Raw genomic sequence first — 17,813 nt, 5'->3', positions numbered from 1 at the left:
TTTTTCATTTTGGAATTTTATTCTGAATTGGAATTATATTTTCTTGATCATTTTTACTTACATGGTAATTTAAAAAAAAACTGTCTGTCTTACTATATTAATTCAATTTTTCATTAATAAACTTTTCCCCCTTTATCCCATTTTATTTTATTATTTTTTCTAATTGCATATTTCTATTTAAATGACCAGTTTTAAAATATATTTGGTTTATTTCTTATTACTATTTAAAAGTCTAGTTGATAGTTTTAAATGTAATTACTTTTTAAACATAACATTACAATATTGTACATTATTTGTTGAGTAAAATATATCTAAAAATACAACCTATTTGTGGATGGAATTCAGTTTTTATTTAGTGCATTTTTGAGGTTTTCTCTTCTCTTGGCCGAACAATGACTTCCTGCAGACAGACAAATGCTTGTGCTTGCGACTGTCTCGGGTTCATGTCTCTGCCACTGCAGCTGCTCTGATGTTGGCAGAGGTCTCCCCTTGGGACACGGACCAGATGGCGCCGTCTCTGGAGCAGATGTTGACAGCTGGTGCGCAATTCTCTTATTTGAGGGAGACCATAGTTTTCACGGTGTGGCCTTGACGTCCATCCTTCACCTGCGGCCACTTCAGCCTGTGAACACGCGTCACCCCTGTGACCCCTGGAGTCCTCCGAGTCAGGAAAACCAGTCCAATTGCAACCGATACTGGTGATCAGGAACACCTAGATACACAGGACTCTTTTCAGGAACACAAACTATCATTTAGGTGGAGGTTTCTTTGTGACAATTATGCATAATTCTGTGTAGAATGTGGCCCAAAACTGGTTCTGCCTGTTCGTGAAAGCCCCTCCAGCTACTGGAAAAATACAAACATTACTCAAGCAAAAAAAAAAAAAAAAAATTGCATAACCTTGGCAGTTGCATATATCTGTCTGTTGGCCCTATGTTGTATTCTTTAACTAGAATGCATCAATATGTATGGGAGCAATTCATTTTAAAAGCCAACTACTGAACACCAATGGTTGACAAACAGCGCCATCTAACGGATATTACGGAGTCCTACACCACCACTTAAGCTTGAGTTCGCCTGTTTTCCAATTGCTCAGAACCAATTTTTGTATTTTCTGAGCTTGAATATTTCACATATATGGATTCTTTTTCATAATCGGCGAATTATTCGGAGAAAATAAAAATCATAACTGACTTCTGAAATGATTTATTCAATTAAAGCGAGGCATCCCATCAAAGTATATACGTCTTTACCACGTTATATAATTTATACTGATTTTATTTTTTTTACTGATAGTGAGTGTTCCGGTCCAAACACTAGAAAACAGGATCAGCGAAGTCCTGTCGGGCGCTGACTGCGACATAGATCGTTTATAAAGAAGACAACGGATCACTTGACGGTTTGAAACCTTATCGCGACGCTGACACGATCCACTCGTGGTTGATCCTGTTTCATTAAATGGTCAAAATACGCGTTACTTATATGATTCGTTTTTATGCGGTACTTTTGCCACTTGTTGAGAGCAGGAACCTTTCGACCCCGTTAATAAAATAAATATTAACAGATATTAAATAATTAAATATATATAAGCAATTTAACAATAGTAAGAGTAATAATAGTAGAAATATACTTAAGTTTAACTAGTTTAACAAGTTGCCCGTTGTTTTAAATATATTTTTTCCGCGTTGTTTAGTACCGCTTGAGAAAACTGAAGAGAGTGGGACCTCGTTTGTGCAAGCTTTGCGGACGACGTCATCGCAGCGAGAGAAGAGGCGGAGGACAGTTTCGCCCGGGCGTCATTCCCCGAGGAGAGAGAGAGAGGGGGTGAGGCACCTCTACCTGTCCACTGGCACCTGGTCCTTCTGCCCCCTGTTCCCCTCCAACTCTGCGTCCTGTGTCGCGGGCTGGAACTCTGGCTTCGCTGGGCAGGAGAGCGGAGGAGGCTTTGAAGGTACGTTCGTGTCGGTGGGACCTGAGTGGAGAAGCATTGTTGGGCTCCAGCTGGCGGCTCCATAACAAAAACCCAACCGCTGAAACACCGCGTAGCCTCGTTCGACGTGGCTTTTCTCGAACAATGAACCTTTCCGCTGCTGTAAAATCGCGTCATTGATGCTGGAAGTGGACGGACAGTCTGGTGGTAACCGGTTAGCCAAGGTGACAGGAAGTTAGCTCGCGACACTCGCCGCACCTCCACAGGTCTCCCAGCCGGGTGAAGTGGAGTGACGTTCTTTGGATGTGTTTTCTGTTCGGTTGGGGTCGCGGCAACACGCTGTCGGACTGAAACCGTCCGCTTTCACCTGCTCCCTAATCCGCTCAGGTGATTATTTACATGCGTTTGTGACCGCTGTAAAAACATCGGGATCCGCCGCTCTTACCTGGTAGGACTCCAGTTTCCTCTCACTGACGCCAGTGTTTAAGACTTCATTTAAGAATCTTATTCTGAATTTAAATTTAGATTTTCTTGGTCATTTTTTCTTTCATTGTAATTTACAGAAGTCTGTCTGTCTTTCCATATTAATTCCAAGAACTTTCCCTCCCTTTTTTGTTATTTTATTTTATTATAATTTTCCCCCCCAAATTTTTTATATGTCCATTTAAAACTGGTAGGACTCCAGTTTCCTCTCACCAAGTCTATCGTGAAAGACTTGTAGATTTATTGTTCATTTAAAAAATGTATTCTGAATTTAAATTGCAATTTTCTTGGTCGTTTTTACTTTCATTGTTATTAAGAAAAAAAACTGTCTGTCTTTCCATATTTATTCCAGATTTTTTCCATTTTTAGAATCTTATTCTGAATTTCAATTTAAACTTTCTTGGTCATTTTTTCTTTCATTGTAATTTACAGAAGCCTGCCTGTCTGTCCATATTGATTCCACATTTTCCCTCCCTTTTTATAATTTTATTTTATTATTGTTTTTTTTCCAATATTTGTATATTTCTATTTAAATAAGAGTGTTAACTGGTAGGACTCCAGTTTCCTCTCACTAAGTATAGTGTTTAAAGACTTATGTGATTTGTAGATTTATTGTTCATTAAAAAAAAAAAAATCTGAATTTAAATTGTAATTTTCTTGGTCGTTTTTACTTTCATTGTTATTTAAAAACTGTTTGTCTTCCTATATTAATTCCAAATTTTCATGAAGAACTTTCCCTCCCTTTTCCATCCTCCCTGGTAGGACTCCAGTTTCCTCTCACTAAGTCAAGAGTGTTGCGCCGAATAAAATTTTGATTCTTAATTTATTTAAAGACTTAGATTTATTGTTCATTTTATTCTGAATTACATTTAAATTTTCTTGGTCATTTTTACTTTCGTTATTTTAAAAAACTGCCTTCCTATTGTAATTCAAAATTTTTATTGAAAAAGTTTTCCCTTTTTTATCATTTAATTTAATTTAATTTTTTTTCTAATATTTGTATGTTTCTATTTAAATGACCGCCGGTCTTAACTGGTAGGACTCCACTTTCCTCTCACTGAGTCAAGAGTGCTGCTCAATATTTCCTTTTTTTTTCTCCTGACAGGATGCGAAGAAGGTCTTGACCCGTGGCCCCAAGATGAGCGTGACGTCATGGTTTCTGGTCAGCAGCTCCGGCACACGCCACCGGTTGCCACGGGAGATGATTTTCGTTGGCAGGGATGACTGCGAGCTGATGCTGCAGGTTTGTGTGTTTGGAATTGTGGGAGTTCATGCGTGAGGCGTGTCATTACACCTGCTGACCCGGCAAACACCACAAGCCCCCAAAACTGCCCGACATCACATGTACCTGCCAATCATCTCACAGCATCCCGCTAAGCCTCTTTTGTGGAAGCCGCCGCTTTTTAGCCAAATACTTTCCCTGACAGCCATTTTGGAACCAACCGCAGCTGCCATCTGCAACATATTTCCACCGTGTTTTGTTTTTTTAACATTCTCTGTTGGAGAAGAATGTTGTTTATATTTTGTGCCGTCAGTAAAAGCAATGTCTGCCAACCCCAGAGAGTCCAAATTTAGGCATCAGTGGATCAAGAAACTTCTCTGATTGATGCAGACTTTTCTGCTCCTGAGCTTAAGTGCTCAGGACGCTTCTGTCCTTGGCACACAATCAATCTTTGTCCCGAAAGTGCCGTTAAACCCTTAACTCCCGTGTTTAGTTGTGGATCACTCTGTTTTCTAGCTGTTCTTTTAAGCGTCTCTGAGGATGTTTTGGCCAGTAGTTGCTAAGTTTTCTAAGCTAGAAGGCTCCTGCTGCTGAGTTAACCAAATAGATAAAAGGATAATAAACTACAAGTCTATTGAATATTTAGTCCTCAGACCTTGCAGTGTAGTTTAAGCCAAGTGTGGTGCATTTCTATATATGGTGTTTGCAGAGCAACTATGCTTCTGAACTCTTGATCTCGGCAAAGTTATCAGCAGTGAAAGGGCAGTGACTCTGCTTTCAGTTGAAGGAGACTCTGTAAAAGTGTATTGTAAACCAATTTAACTAATGGAAGTAAATATTTATGTAGTTCCTAAACCCTGATCAGATACGTTCCGGGATGCATCCTAAAACCTAAGCTACTCGGTCAACCCCTTTATCGGAGAATTCTATTGCCACCACTGATATAAATCTCTGTCCTACATTCAGAGGTGTTTTCCGACTGAAGATTCTGGCTTCTTGAGTCTCTGTTCAGAGTCCGTTAGTGACTTAGGAACAAATTGTGATTCAGCCTTGCTCAGTAATTGAGGAAGGCTTTGCAACTTATGCAGAAATATCCCCATGTATTGACCCAAAACACTAGATGTTGGTGCAGGTAAAATTTAAATGTATTTCTTGACAATTTTACATAGTTAGATTCTGATTATTTTTCTGTCATCCCGAGCCTTTAAAATGGCATCATAGAATTTATAATTCACAATGCTGTGTCAATGTGTACTTCCAGGTTTGCTTTTGTATATTGTCCTAATTTTGTCATTTTGTTGCATTTTCTGTGAGAAGAAAGAAAGAAATTCTTCTAAGTTCTTCCTCAGGCAGAATTGGATAATAGCTACTGATTTATGGTAATAGTGGTGAATAGATTCCCTTGAGGGATTGGTGTTCAGGGCCCTCCCAAATATATTACGTCATTTATAGACTTGTACACTCAGCTACTGCAATATATAAATCTGTTTTTAAGCACTCTGTTTGGGTATGTCCAATTCATGTGATCTTTTATGGCGAAAGATCGACTTTACAGTGGAGGACTGATAGTTCTCATGATCCCATTTCATCGGTGCTTATAATAATTTTTGTCTATTAACTTTGAGTTGTCTGAGAAAGTGATGATTTCAGAATATGAACAGCAACTTCGCTTTCAAAATGGAAGCCAAAGTTTGAAATGTTACTTGTTGCCGCAGTTGTTTAAAGTGCTGTGTGTCTTTCCAGTCACGCAGCGTGGACAAGCAGCACGCTGTGATCAACTACGACCCGAACACGGATGAGCATATGGTGAAGGACCTCGGAAGTCTGAATGGGGTGAGTGCCTCACGGCAAATAACACTGGTTTACTATTAGCATATGTGACAAGGAGGGTGTTTAGGTACTGAATAGACGATCTTAACTAATGTATAATATAGAAAGGAAAAGCAGTGCTGGACACCAGCTGGATTGGTAGCACAAACCACGGAAAGCTTGGGTGTGTCTTTAAAGGCACGGCATGTGCACCCACGCTTGTGGAGGGAATGACTTGTCTGTTGATGAAGTCATAACCAGAGAAGCCACTGGATCAGTTCTCCCTGTGTGAAGAAGCTTCTGTGCTGGGGCTTCTGTCTCGGCAAGCTTTTCTAGCACGAGCCATTCTTGGCTATTACAAGGGAACTGCCCTTCTCTGACAGACATTCCCACAAAACAAGCTGATTTTGTTGTATCCCTTTGCACAATTTTCACTGGATCATTCTGTGTAGTTCTTGTGCCAGCATTTCTGCTATAGTCATGAGGTGTAGAAAGAGCTGAGCCAAAAGCCAAAGCTCTCTTGGTGAGAAGGTTTTTCATTTGTAGATGATCAATAGGTGAATCATCTCTCCAGATATCAGGCTTCTTATGTTTTGAATGAAACTGCAATTGAATGACAAATAATCCAGCAGTGATGTCGGAGACCGGCTCCAAAGCAAAAACATGAGCCCTCAGCATACAAGAGCCAAAAATTGACGGTTGATGGAGCAGTGACAATGATCAGGCCTCCTCCTTTCACCACTCCGGCGCCTCCCGATCGGCCCACAGAGCTTCCTCCTGCCCTGGATTCGACAAACCAAACTAATCAGAGCAGAACAGATCACAGGCCTCTAATGGATGTTCAGACTTTTTTCAGGCCTGTAATCTAGATTGAGTAATCCTTTCCAGACGTGTGCACGTTTACAGTCACTGATCAGATGATAGAGGTGAAACTGCAATGCTGGTCTGTTGAGAAGATAACATGGTCCAGTCAATAGGCAGTTGTTGCCCTCTGCTAAAGGTGAGATTTGCCTTGCATAATAAGACTTAATCCCTGCAATGTGCCGTTGGATTTGATGGGAAAAAGTCCAACAGCAAATCACCTTACAGAATCTGGACCTGCTCCATTAAGACTTCACACGTGAGTCAACATTTTCCTCAATCACCACCGACTTTGTGTTTTGCAGACGTTTGTCAACGACCTGCGGATCCCCGACCAGACGTACATCACCCTCAAACTCTCCGACATCATCCGCTTCGGTTACGATATCCTTTGCTTGACGCAGTGTTTTGAGTGTTATCGATTAGATGTGAGGTGTGTTGCGGCAACAAACGCATTCTGACCCGGGGAGGCCGTGGAATGCAGCTGTTTTCTTTCTTCATTTTCCTCTCTGTTCTTTCACTCGCTCGGCATGTTAATCCCCACACGGTTCTCCAGTCAGGGGGTTGAGATTATGGTGGGCTGAAAAATCTCTCCCTGCGCCCTTTGACCTTGCAGAGCAGTGAATGGTGAAATGTCGGCTAGATAACTTGTTTGGGCAGTGAAGTGTTTATTTACCTTGCTAGGTCATCAAACTAAAGGGGTGTTTTTGTTAGCAATAATTAACACCGCAGCACCTTGAAGGTCATCGTTTCGGAGAGTAGCAAAGTATGTCATGGAATTCTCACTGAGAACTGGGCCACAGAAACGCTGACTTTCAATGGAAGATATTTACACATGAAACAGTTTTAGCCGCAGTAACATCAGAGATTGAGACATACAGGACATATTGGCCCTTATTAATACTTGACAGCCTCAGGCCTGTGTGTGTACATGAGTGACTTTCGTCATGTTTGTTGTCGAGCTTTAACTCCTTCTGCACATTCGCATGTTTATATTCTGGAGAAGAGTCAACACAAGGTCCCAGAGGAAGCACTCAAAGTAAGTCAGAAGTTGGTGTTATAATAAGATTGTTTCTAGTGTCCTTCAAAGTTCATATGACTCTGGATCCTGTTTGTCTGAATGTTTCATTTAATAATGAAGGAAATTTGTGAAGGAATCCCTGCCGTCTGCTTATATAATTTCACCTTGACTACAGTGTTACGTTCTTGTTCTTTTGTAATACTATAATCCAACTACATTGATCGACCCAGTAGCGCAGCGTGTGCGCAGTCGGTTCTGATTGTTGGCAAACGCCTCACATCCTGTTTCCCCTCTTGTCTCCGTTTGTACAGCATGAGAAGTACACCAGCCAGTTGCAGCTCAGCATCAAAGCTCTGGAGGCCCGAGAGAAGGAGAAGGAGAAGCAGAAGCTGCAGAAGTCGGACAAGAACAGAGACGCTCTGTCTGGTGTCAAGCTGCAGGAGCGGGTGGAGAGAAAAGCCCAGTCTCTCACAGGTAGAGTGTGAAGATGGTGGTGACCAAAGATAGATTCCAATGTAAAATCAAGGTGTTAAGAGCTTATTACTTCAATCCGGTGAAGGTTTGCTGGACACTTCCTGCTCAGAGGGAGCAGCAAGGAACAGGATGGACGCGCTTAATGTCTCCCTGGCTTCGGTCCATGTTTCAATCAGAGCTAAAAACAACTTGGTCGACGCAGGAGAAATGTGGCTCTCTCTTCTGAGCATCTAATCATCGGATCTAAGAAGTTTAGCTGGACGTCTCTGACAGTGTTGTATAAACTTTTTTTCCGTTTAGATTTGTTGGCTGAATGTATCTCCTTCTGCTTGACAGGAACAACTGTCATGTGATTTAGGCTCCACGTGAGATTAGTGGCAGAGAGGTCGGCCCAGACCAGCTCAGGGTGAGAAGGAAAGGATGAGCTCTTATCTATGTGGGCCACGACCGGAGGTGGGGTTCTGCCGAGCAAAGTCAAAGAGCGGTTACACCACAGCGCCTCATCTGGAGACGTTCATAATGCTAAGTGGAATTGTTTGAAACACGGTTGTTTTATGAATGAAGCCCATTGATGCATCATCTTCTCACACTTGAAATAGTTCTCATGTGCCTCGGAAAGACGTTACGCTGTAGTGAGAATGGACTTCCTCTGCTGTGTGTGAGAGAGTGGCCGCAACTCCACCTGCTTAACTTGAGACTTGTGACTGCACACCCTGCATCAACCCGGTCTGCGATGAATGAGTCAGTAGCAGTGTGGTGAAGTGGAGAATGTTTTCAAGAACACTGTACAGAGAGAAGGCAGTTGAGTTAGCGTCTTATCAGATCTACTGGATGCCTCCTTATGTTTTTGTGAGTACGTCTTACTGGGCGGAGTTATTAGCATCAGAGATTTTCCTTTAACGTGGCTCGGTTGAATGAAATTTGCACATGTTTATAACTCTGCCAGGTGACTTTTTTTGTAGCACTTTTTAGCGTGTAGCTTTACAGCACTGTTCTTGCAAAGTCACTACCATCACAAGTATTTGTTTCTTGCTGCAGCTGAGCAGGATGTGAATCGTGTCCGGTGATCCAGCTGTCTGCAGGGCAGGGCACTTTATTTGTAGAGCTAGTGAATCAGACTGACATGCTTCCCTCTGACGGAACCTGGATTGATTACACAGAGTTGACTCTTAAAGGAACAGCCTCCCGAAAACATGTTGGAATCTTAAAAATAGAATTTCTCTGTCAATGTTTTTGATTCTTGTATGGTAGCTGTGCTCATAGACATTGACCTATTTATGGCTGTCTACAGACATGTCAGTCATATAAAAGGACTTGGACTTTTGTTCACACACACACACACACACACACATATATATATAAATAAAATACACAAAACCATCACCTTCAGCCTTCTAAATGACTTGATTCTAACTTGAAAAGGTTGAAATCTTTTCTTTCTTTCTTTTTTTTTGCTTCATTCCATGTCTGTATTCTTCCCAAATATTTTTTTAATTGAATTTATTTAAGCCTTACTTTTATTAAGCAATATCCAGCAGAAAAAAATAGAAGTAAATAACATAAAAATTTTTTTTTTAAATCAGATAAAGAAATATATTTTTTCCCCCAATGTCATTTAAAAAAAATTTCATCCTGTGACTTTTTCTGTTTGTTTTAATGTTAGGGTGCCTCCATCATTTCCCAAACACATGATTGTTTAATGTGCCTGCAGTGCCCCATGCCTGATTCCAGACTCTACTGTGTTGATTTAGTAATACAGATTCTAAAGAGCGTGGTTTATGTCTCTACTGCAGACTGTTTCACTTCTACTTGACTGAAATACTTCTTCAGAAGTGAAAACCACAACAGTCTCTTCTCATTAATAGTGTTGTGAAGCAGTGTTGTCCACTGTTTGGGATGAGGATTAGCTTTGTCCCCAAATTCCTGCAAAGGATTATGATATGGTGTGTGCTGCTGTGAATGCCATGATTTTTACAAACAAAGGAAGTTGTGGTAGTTGGAAAACCACATATTAACCTGAATGATTGTTTTTCTGATCACTTTTGTGTGTGTGTGTCCCACAGCTGTCACAGACTCCCCTATATCAAAGCCATCTCCCCTGTATGGACAACCGTCCTGGTGGGGGGAGGATGAAAACCCGACCAGCAAGAGCCCGAGTCGAGCTGTCAAGTCACCAGAGCGAGAGACGTCAGGTTGTAGACCACATTCTGATCTCACTTGTGTTTTTATCCTTCCAAATTCTGTGGGTAGTTTGTCTACTTGTTGGAACCTAATTCGCTGTGGCATGTTGTTGGTGGCGTCCCAGTGTCCTTTTTGGGTCGCTGATAGCTGGTTGGTGTTAAGCCTAAGGCACAACTCTGGCTGCCAGTTGTGCTGCCTTAGCCAGACCACAAAACCATGCCAGGGTGTTGGACAGTGTCTGGTGGCCTCGTGATGGATTATGACCCACTAAGCTTCTGGAAGGGGGAAGGCTGCCTGGTATTTTTCGGGTCGTATCAGATTAATCTGCTCAGATACCCTCAGCTGGACGCTGAGCTTCTTATGTGATGTTTGTCTGAAATTTATCTGTTTTCCGTGTTTAAAGATATAAATGGATAAGTGAAACTAGTAACCAATCAATATTTGCTGGAATTTCTTACTTTTGGTTAAATTACAGTGTTGCCCTCAACCTCAGTACAGGCCACTGGAGAATATAACTGGCAATGCTAAGGGCTAAACCCTTTGCTGTGTCAAGAGTGTGTGTTTATGAAGCAAGTTTACAATCTACTTTGAACTTCTGTACGATATAAATCTTTTATTATGTTCCTTTTTTATTTCAGACTCCCATGGAATAGTTCAAAGGAATCTGGAATATATTTTCAACTTCCTGAAAGTTTTAATTTCTTAAATAGCTTTCTATAAACACTGTTTTAGGTGTGTTTCAGTTCTGTATATGAAAATTGTTTGGTGTTTGGTAGCTTATTTACATTTATGTTCTATGGCTTAATTTTTTTTGTAGTATTTTCATTTTTTTGTTGTGATTATGATGAATCAAGAAGATGCTACAGTGTTTGGTGTTGACTGTATTTCAATCTTCCACACAGGTATTGGTAAAGATGTTTCCAAATACGAGATCACTGGTTCTCTCTCGGACAATCAAGCCAAGTCCATCTTCTCGTACCGCCGAGAGCCCAGCTACTTTGAGATTCCAACAAAGGAGCTGCAGCAGCGTCCTCTCAGAAAGCTGGAGTCCCAGGTCCATGAGGTTCCCACCAAGGACACACCAGATCCTCTCGAAGACTCTCTAACTACCTCCAAACACTCAGTGGTGCAGAGCCACGCGTCCTTCACCATTGAATTCGACGAGTGCTCTCCAGGGAAAATGAAAATTAAGGATCATGTGACCAAATTCTCGTTCCGCCAGCAGCGCAAAGCTCCCACTGAGTCGGCCGCCACGCCCACTGAGGTGGTGTCGGCGGAAAGCAAGGTGGTGGACTGGCTGGTCCAGAGCAACGCTAGCATGATGAGGAGGCAGTCACAGACTGATGATGTGCTCCAAATTGATCAGTCTCTTTTGAAAAACAGTAAGTTTGAGTTTCATTTCCTGCTTAAAGCAAGACCCGTAATTCTCAGTCTGGTTCCTTCCCTCTGCAGAAAACCAACGTGAACTTCGCTCGCATGATGATCCTGAAGATTCTGTTGTCATGAAGGATCTCCTCACGTCAGATCCTGTTGGGGTTCAGATGTCCCCACACCCACTGAGAGCCTCCCCTCCTCAACGTTTAACCTCCACTGAGACTGAGGACAGTCTAGACAAATCCGATCCCCATCAGGACTTTCCTGTGGAAATCTACGACGAGAACATCAGAAAAAAGCGTTCCCAGTCCTTCACTACCTCACCAGAATCCCCCGCCGCCCGCAACCAGTCAGAGAACCCCACGAAAAGTTTAATTGGGGAGAAATATAACTCCCCGCAGGCGGCTGCTTCCCCCCCAACCCAGCGTTACACGATCCCCCTAAAAAGCCCAGCGTCTCCTGCTCTGAAGAGAAACGGTTCATTGCGTCGGGAGAGATCCGAGGTCAGAATAAGCTCTTCGTCTGTGGCCACTAAACCGTTCGGCAGTGTGGGCAGAAAATCCAAACTTGCCCAGGAGTTTTCAGCCGAGTTGCTCAAACAGTCGAATCACACCTCGCCCACCAGCAGTGACAAGAGCACGCCAAGTCCCCAAACTAACACCAACAGTATTAGATCCTCCAGCACGCCCTCCTCGAATTCGCCGTACGAGCCCCAAACGTCCTCTCCTATTCATCGGCCTGTACCCCTGAAGCCTCCCATCATGCCAGTGGCATCCCAGAGCGTGGAGGTGAAAAGCCCCCCAGCAAGGCACGAAGAGGAGGACAGCTTGAGTGACGCAGGAACCTACACCATCGAGGCAGATGTTCGGGATAAAGAACTAGAAGAAGCTCGGGGAAGCATCGATCAGGTTAGCTTCATCTCTCGACGGCGGAAAGCAAATCCCTCCCATATCATCCTCCACAGCCATAGGAACTTCCAAAACCCTCCACTCATCTACATGTGTGTTCCTGACAGGTGTTTGGTCTTGGGGGTCCAGAGTGGAGTGACCAGGCTGATACAACAGCCGCGATAATTAGGCCAGTTATAGATCCGAGCAGGGAGCTGCGTAGACGGGGTAGCAGTGGGGAGGGAAGCCCAGAACAGGTGACGAGTCTTGTCTGGTTAAGGGGCCCTTAGTGACTGACCCGAATAATCACTGCAACTAAGGCTGCAAAATATCTGATATCACACGCCTCGAGATGTCAATGACCCTCCTGCTACTGTGATTGTATAGACCTCTTTTGACACAAACACCAAGCCGAGAGGGCAGTGCGCAAGGACTGTGAGCTAGCATGAGAAGCATGGCAGAAAGAAACAAAGATATTTTGCACCCTTGGTTCCTACCAACTCTAGTTTAATACCTTCTTAGTTTGATGACTCATCTGCAAACTTGTACTCTATCTCCTACCACCTGTGGTGCACCATCTCCTCACCTACTGGCGTTTTTCCACTGACTGGGCCATTTTGCTTCCGAAAAGATGATTGTTTATTGGGTAGCACACTGGGACACAACCTCTAGCTGATCTGATCAGACTTATTTTTTCTTGTAAATGCCATGACTTGACGTGGTCTCTCGCAGGCTCAGTCGGCAGAAGCTCCTAAGTGGAGGTCTTGCTGGGCCAGCTTGGCGGACAGCTACACTGACTCCGGACGTGCAACCGGCGTCTTTGACATCTCCTCACAGATGGACCCTTCAGAACTTGGTAAGCGAGCGGCAGGAATGAGTCAAAGCTACAAATTAGCTGCTTCATTTGTAGAGATTGAGATTGATGAATAATTTTAGTGGGTTGGGCTAATATTCCGGTGTCTATAGTCTGGAATTTACGGTAAATGTGTACCTGGGGTCAATGTGCGTCTAAACCGTGCCGTTTTTGTTGCAGCCGCCTACAAGTCCAGCAAAACTCCAAACAGCGCTGAAGGCTTCGGGACTGGCACGTCGGTAGAGAAGAGTGATCGCCCAACTCCCATGATTCATGTTCATTATGACCCACAGTCAACATTTGATGTGGAGGAAAGCAGCTCTGAGGCCCTCAGGGGCCAGGACAGTGTTAGCCGCTTGTCCGTGCACGACGACTTGGATCCAGACAGTCTGAGCGATGCCAGCAAGTCCGACGATGGTTCTGTTATAGACCAGCGCAGGAAACCGTCGTCTGACACAGAGAAGACGCTAGAGGACGAGTCCAAGGCTACGTCGTTCTATATCGGGTCAGATGACCAAAACCAAACAAGTCCCAGCCAGGTCAAACCTGCCACCCCGCTGCCTGGGAGAAAAAATGCCACCAAAACCTTCTCGACTGCAACTCTGACTAAACCAAAAAGAAACCAAGACCCTGGGAAAATGGCGGGAAGTGCATCTGCTCCTGTTCTGACTCAGGACACTGAGTCAAATGAGATCCCAGTCACCTTGGTCAGACAGAGAAGCTTTACTAAAGACCAGCCCAGCAATGCTAGACTTCCCAACATCTCCACCGAGTCTTCCCCAAATCAGGACACCCATTCGTACCTCAAAGAGACAGAGAACGCGCTCGCAGCGCTGGAGGCCAAACTCAAAACCGAGCAATCGACGACTGCTCCCTCTCCTGTGATGGACTCGCTTTCAGGGGAGTCCGACATCGATACCTCCAGTTCACTCAGCCACCACAGCAATAAGACCAAACCAAATCTGACAAGAAAACCTGTGATCAGTGGCATTCGGCGAGAAAAGTCTTCCGCTAGCATTGCTAGCCAGGACTCCAATTACCAGTCCTCGACTTCTGAGCGTCTGTACGAGAAACAGAGTTCTCAGAGGAGCTCCAGGGCGGAGTCGGTGAGGCGAGCCGCCGGACTCAGGCGGAGTGCCGGTAAATGTGGCTCAACAGACTTCAGCGATGACCCTCAAACTGCCACCGTACCCTACTCAGACCATGAGTCCCACAGTTACCAGACCAGGAAAAAATACACAGTCCCCCTCCAGAAGGAGGATGGAAAGGGCATCAAAATCTCCCAGGTCCTGAGTCGAGCCAGCAGCTTGTCGGCACCGAGGCCGACCAGGGCGTCCATGCTCCGGCGGGCACGCCTGGGTGAAGCCTCCGACAACGAGGGAGCGGAGACAGAGAGGATGGCGCAGGAGACGGCCAGTGTTCCCGCCAAGCAGCCGCCAACTGAGACCAAGAAACTCTCCAAGTGGGACATGCTGGCGATGCCTCGGAAGCGGACCAGTTCGATCCACGCGCCGAGTGACAGCGAGGCCACAGGCGGGAGGAACACGGGATTCTCCAACCGCAGCACAGAGCTGGGCTATAACTCTACCCGGAGGTCTTCCACACCGGGACCGAAACCAGCTGAGCGGCCGCAGAAGCCTGCTCTCAACAAGACCCCCATCACCCGGGTACGGTCCAGCAGCGCCAAATACAGTAGCAGCACTGCAAGTAAGTCCTCATCCTTGCTTCCTTCGCTAACTGTCGATGGGGTCAGCATTTCTGGTCACCTGTTCATGCGTCCTTCAGAAGTCAGACTCCAGATTTAGTCTTTTTCTAGCCTGGATTGTGCGTCTTTCTCTGTGGCCTTTGTTCTCGGTGTGGTCTTCTAAGATGGTGTCTCTCTGGTCTGTCCTTCCGTCTCGCTGATTAACTACGAAGGCTCTCGGCGGCGACAGAAGGGCACCGACTATACTTCTACCTCAGATGAGGAGTACGACTCAAACCAGAGCACCCCTAAACCCAAACGCTCCCAAACTCCCTCAGCTTCCCACAGCCCTCGCAGGACTCAGCAGCCCAAGTCTCGCGCCACACAGTCCGAGGACGAGAACCGGGAGGGGGGCACCACCAACAGCTGGTCCTCGCACAGCGCCGAGATCGCACGGTGAGATAGACCCGCTTTTCCTGAAGTAACCACTGAGGCCGGCGTTTCTTCTCGCGCAGACTGAGCAAAGACTTGGCCAAAGATCTCGCCATTCTGGCCCGAGAGATTCACGATGTGGCGGGTGAGGGAGACCCAGAGACGTTCGTGGAGGAGAGCAACACTTCAACATCGACGGTCACGGCTCACGGACAGGTGTCTGACTAGCTTCACTCCAGAAATGCTTGTGCTTTGTGATGCTGAATTCAAATTGTGTTGCAGTCGGGTCACAGTTATCTGGAGTCGGTGACCCAAAGAGTCTCACCGGGTTCTTCACCCACTGTCCCAGGGGATCGTGACAGTAGCTCCCAGCGAGAGGTCAGTCCAGATCTCCAGCCAATGTCCTCTATATTTTCTCTCTGCTCATGAGGTCTGTGTGCTCAGGTGGGTGGCGGGATGTTGGATCCGGTCTCTCAGGTCATCATGGCCATCAAGGAGAACACCGACCAGCTCGCCGGCAAGATCAAGTAAGGAACTTCTGAGAGCATCGAGGTGGGAATCTCATGACTGACCATCATGATGTTTCTCCAGGGTGATGTTCCAGGACCGGCTGGATGTTTGGGAGGAGATTGAAGCCAAAGTCAATTCTGACAACAGCGCCCCCGGCGTCAAAACCTCCAATAAGGTAGACTTCACCAAGAAAGTGAAAATGAACGGTGGAAGTTTCTTCACTGGAGAAACAAGTGGTTGTTGTCGATGTTCAAGGCTTATTTCAGAGGCAGAGAGGGGTGAGCGACAGTGCTGTCTGTCAAGACTTGAGCTGCCGCTGTAGATACAGGACAGTTGGAGGTTTTCCTGGAATTAACCACACGGAAGGTCGGGTTTTTGTTCTGCAAAATATTCCTTAATTGAGGACAAGATCTATGGGCAACCAAAGGTAGTGATGGGCTGGTGGGCTCTGAAGATGAAGGCACTGTTTCATGAAGCCTCATGAGCCAATCACTAGATGCAGGTCGTAGCTCCGCTTCAGGTTTGGGAATGTCTCAGGGCCGACAGGCCTGAAGCAGCTCTAATTTTTCCTTCGCATTTTTAAGGAAATCTCCTCCATCCTCAAAGAGCTGAGCAGAGTTCAGAGACAGCTTGAAGGTGAGTAACAGCGCCCCCGGCTGTTGGACCCAGCTGGCCTGTATTTCATACGTTTCTCCGATCGCAGTCATCAACACGGTGGTGGAGCCCTGTCGTCAGCCCGAACCTACCAAGACCACGGCCTCAGCTCGACCTTCCAGAACCGGATCATCGAGGGACTGGAGGACAGGCCACTCCAACACGCGGCGAGGCGGCGGGCCGAGGCCCAGTGAGAGTGTCCGCCGAACCGCCGTGACACCTGAAGATGTGCGGCAGGGGTATCTGGTTTGACTCTCGAACCCTGGACCAGTTCACCCGACACAAGAGAGGAAGTCGGGCCGTTACTTTTGCACTGAACTTAACACGTTAGTGCTGCAGATGTTTCATGAGCACAATCGGATTCAAGCTCCAGCCTGAGGAGAAAACTCAGGGACGTTGTTGAGTCAGAGTTATGTTGCAACGTTTTCCTGCGCAGGTGCTCGGTCATTTGACAATCATGTTTAGAGCTAAAAAATCTTCACTGAAAATACCAAGTTCCACAGACAGATTTCCAGGTCCAAAATCCAAATTTTGTGATTCTTTCCAAAAATGAATCATGAATATTCCGAATGTTTTGCTAGCGGTGGAACTTGTTTACGTTGTGTTTTCCAGCGTCGTCCGTTAAGCCCCGCCCCCATGGAGCGCTGAATGTATCTGTATTTATTCTGTCCGTTCTTGTCGACTCGCGGTGCCAGTCTTTTGAGATTAAATCCGTTTCAGTCGTAGTTCTCTGTTGGTCAGCTTCGAAGAAAGGGCTGTAGATGTGTGTCTCTCTGCTGGTCCTGTCCGACCCGAGACAACTGATTGTGTTTTGCTACTGACCCAAGTCGTCGCACACTTCTGGGAGAGGTCACGTGAGTTCATGTGCGGGGTGTAAATATCTGTTAAATACCTCTCAGTCTTTTGCACTAAATGAATGATTCCGTCTCGTATCGCGACTGAAAGTCTTTTACCGTGAGGTTTTGCCTCTCAAGTGCCACGGAGCTTCGAATGTTTGACTCGAATCGAAGACGTCATCTGAAGTCGTCTGTTTTATTTGTGTTCATGATTGTGATAAATATCAAATAAATTAAACTGATAAATCTGATTTGTGTTTTTGAGTCCAAGCTGCTGCTATTGTGGTTTCATGACACAGTATTGAAGGGTTGGTGAGGTTTCATGATAGAGTGACCTGATTTTCAGAGGCCACCAGATGGCACCGTCTGCTGTAACATGTTTGGACTTGAACTTCTAATTCAATGAAACCTCATCATTTCTGACCAAGAGCGCCATCTAGTGGCCTCTGAAAATCAGGACACTGTTTCATGATACTTCAGCTACCCATAACTGTCACTAGGTGGTTTATTTTTGAGTTTTGTTTTTTTTTTATGATTTTGTTGTGTAATGCCTCAACTTTACAAATATTTTAATCGTTTACATATGAATACAATTACAATTT

At 45.0% G+C, this 17,813-nt stretch overlaps 1 protein-coding gene across 1 annotated transcript; it reads left to right on the top strand.

The window, feature by feature from the left end:
- Nucleotides 1–1,945: 1,945 nt before the first annotated feature.
- cep170ba (centrosomal protein 170Ba) lies at nt 1,946–17,470 on the top strand. Its single transcript, XM_053845302.1, has 18 exons — nt 1,946–1,951; nt 3,519–3,656; nt 5,379–5,468; nt 6,611–6,691; nt 7,288–7,344; nt 7,638–7,800; nt 9,864–9,992; nt 10,884–11,363; nt 11,434–12,263; nt 12,975–13,098; nt 13,276–14,802; nt 15,013–15,235; nt 15,295–15,427; nt 15,494–15,589; nt 15,656–15,738; nt 15,803–15,896; nt 16,306–16,357; nt 16,425–17,470. The coding sequence occupies exons 2-18, from the start codon at nt 3,552–3,554 to the stop codon at nt 16,625–16,627; spliced, it is 4,470 nt and encodes a 1,489-aa protein (XP_053701277.1). The 5' UTR covers nt 1,946–1,951; nt 3,519–3,551; the 3' UTR covers nt 16,628–17,470.
- The last annotated feature ends 343 nt before the right edge of the window (nt 17,471–17,813 follow it).

Source organism: Synchiropus splendidus, chromosome 16 (assembly GCF_027744825.2).
Source record: "Synchiropus splendidus isolate RoL2022-P1 chromosome 16, RoL_Sspl_1.0, whole genome shotgun sequence".
In the NCBI taxonomy this organism is placed as follows: domain Eukaryota; kingdom Metazoa; phylum Chordata; class Actinopteri; order Syngnathiformes; family Callionymidae; genus Synchiropus; species Synchiropus splendidus.
The sequence above is the reverse complement of the archived record's forward strand: the minus strand, read 5'-3'. Positions and strand labels throughout refer to the sequence as shown.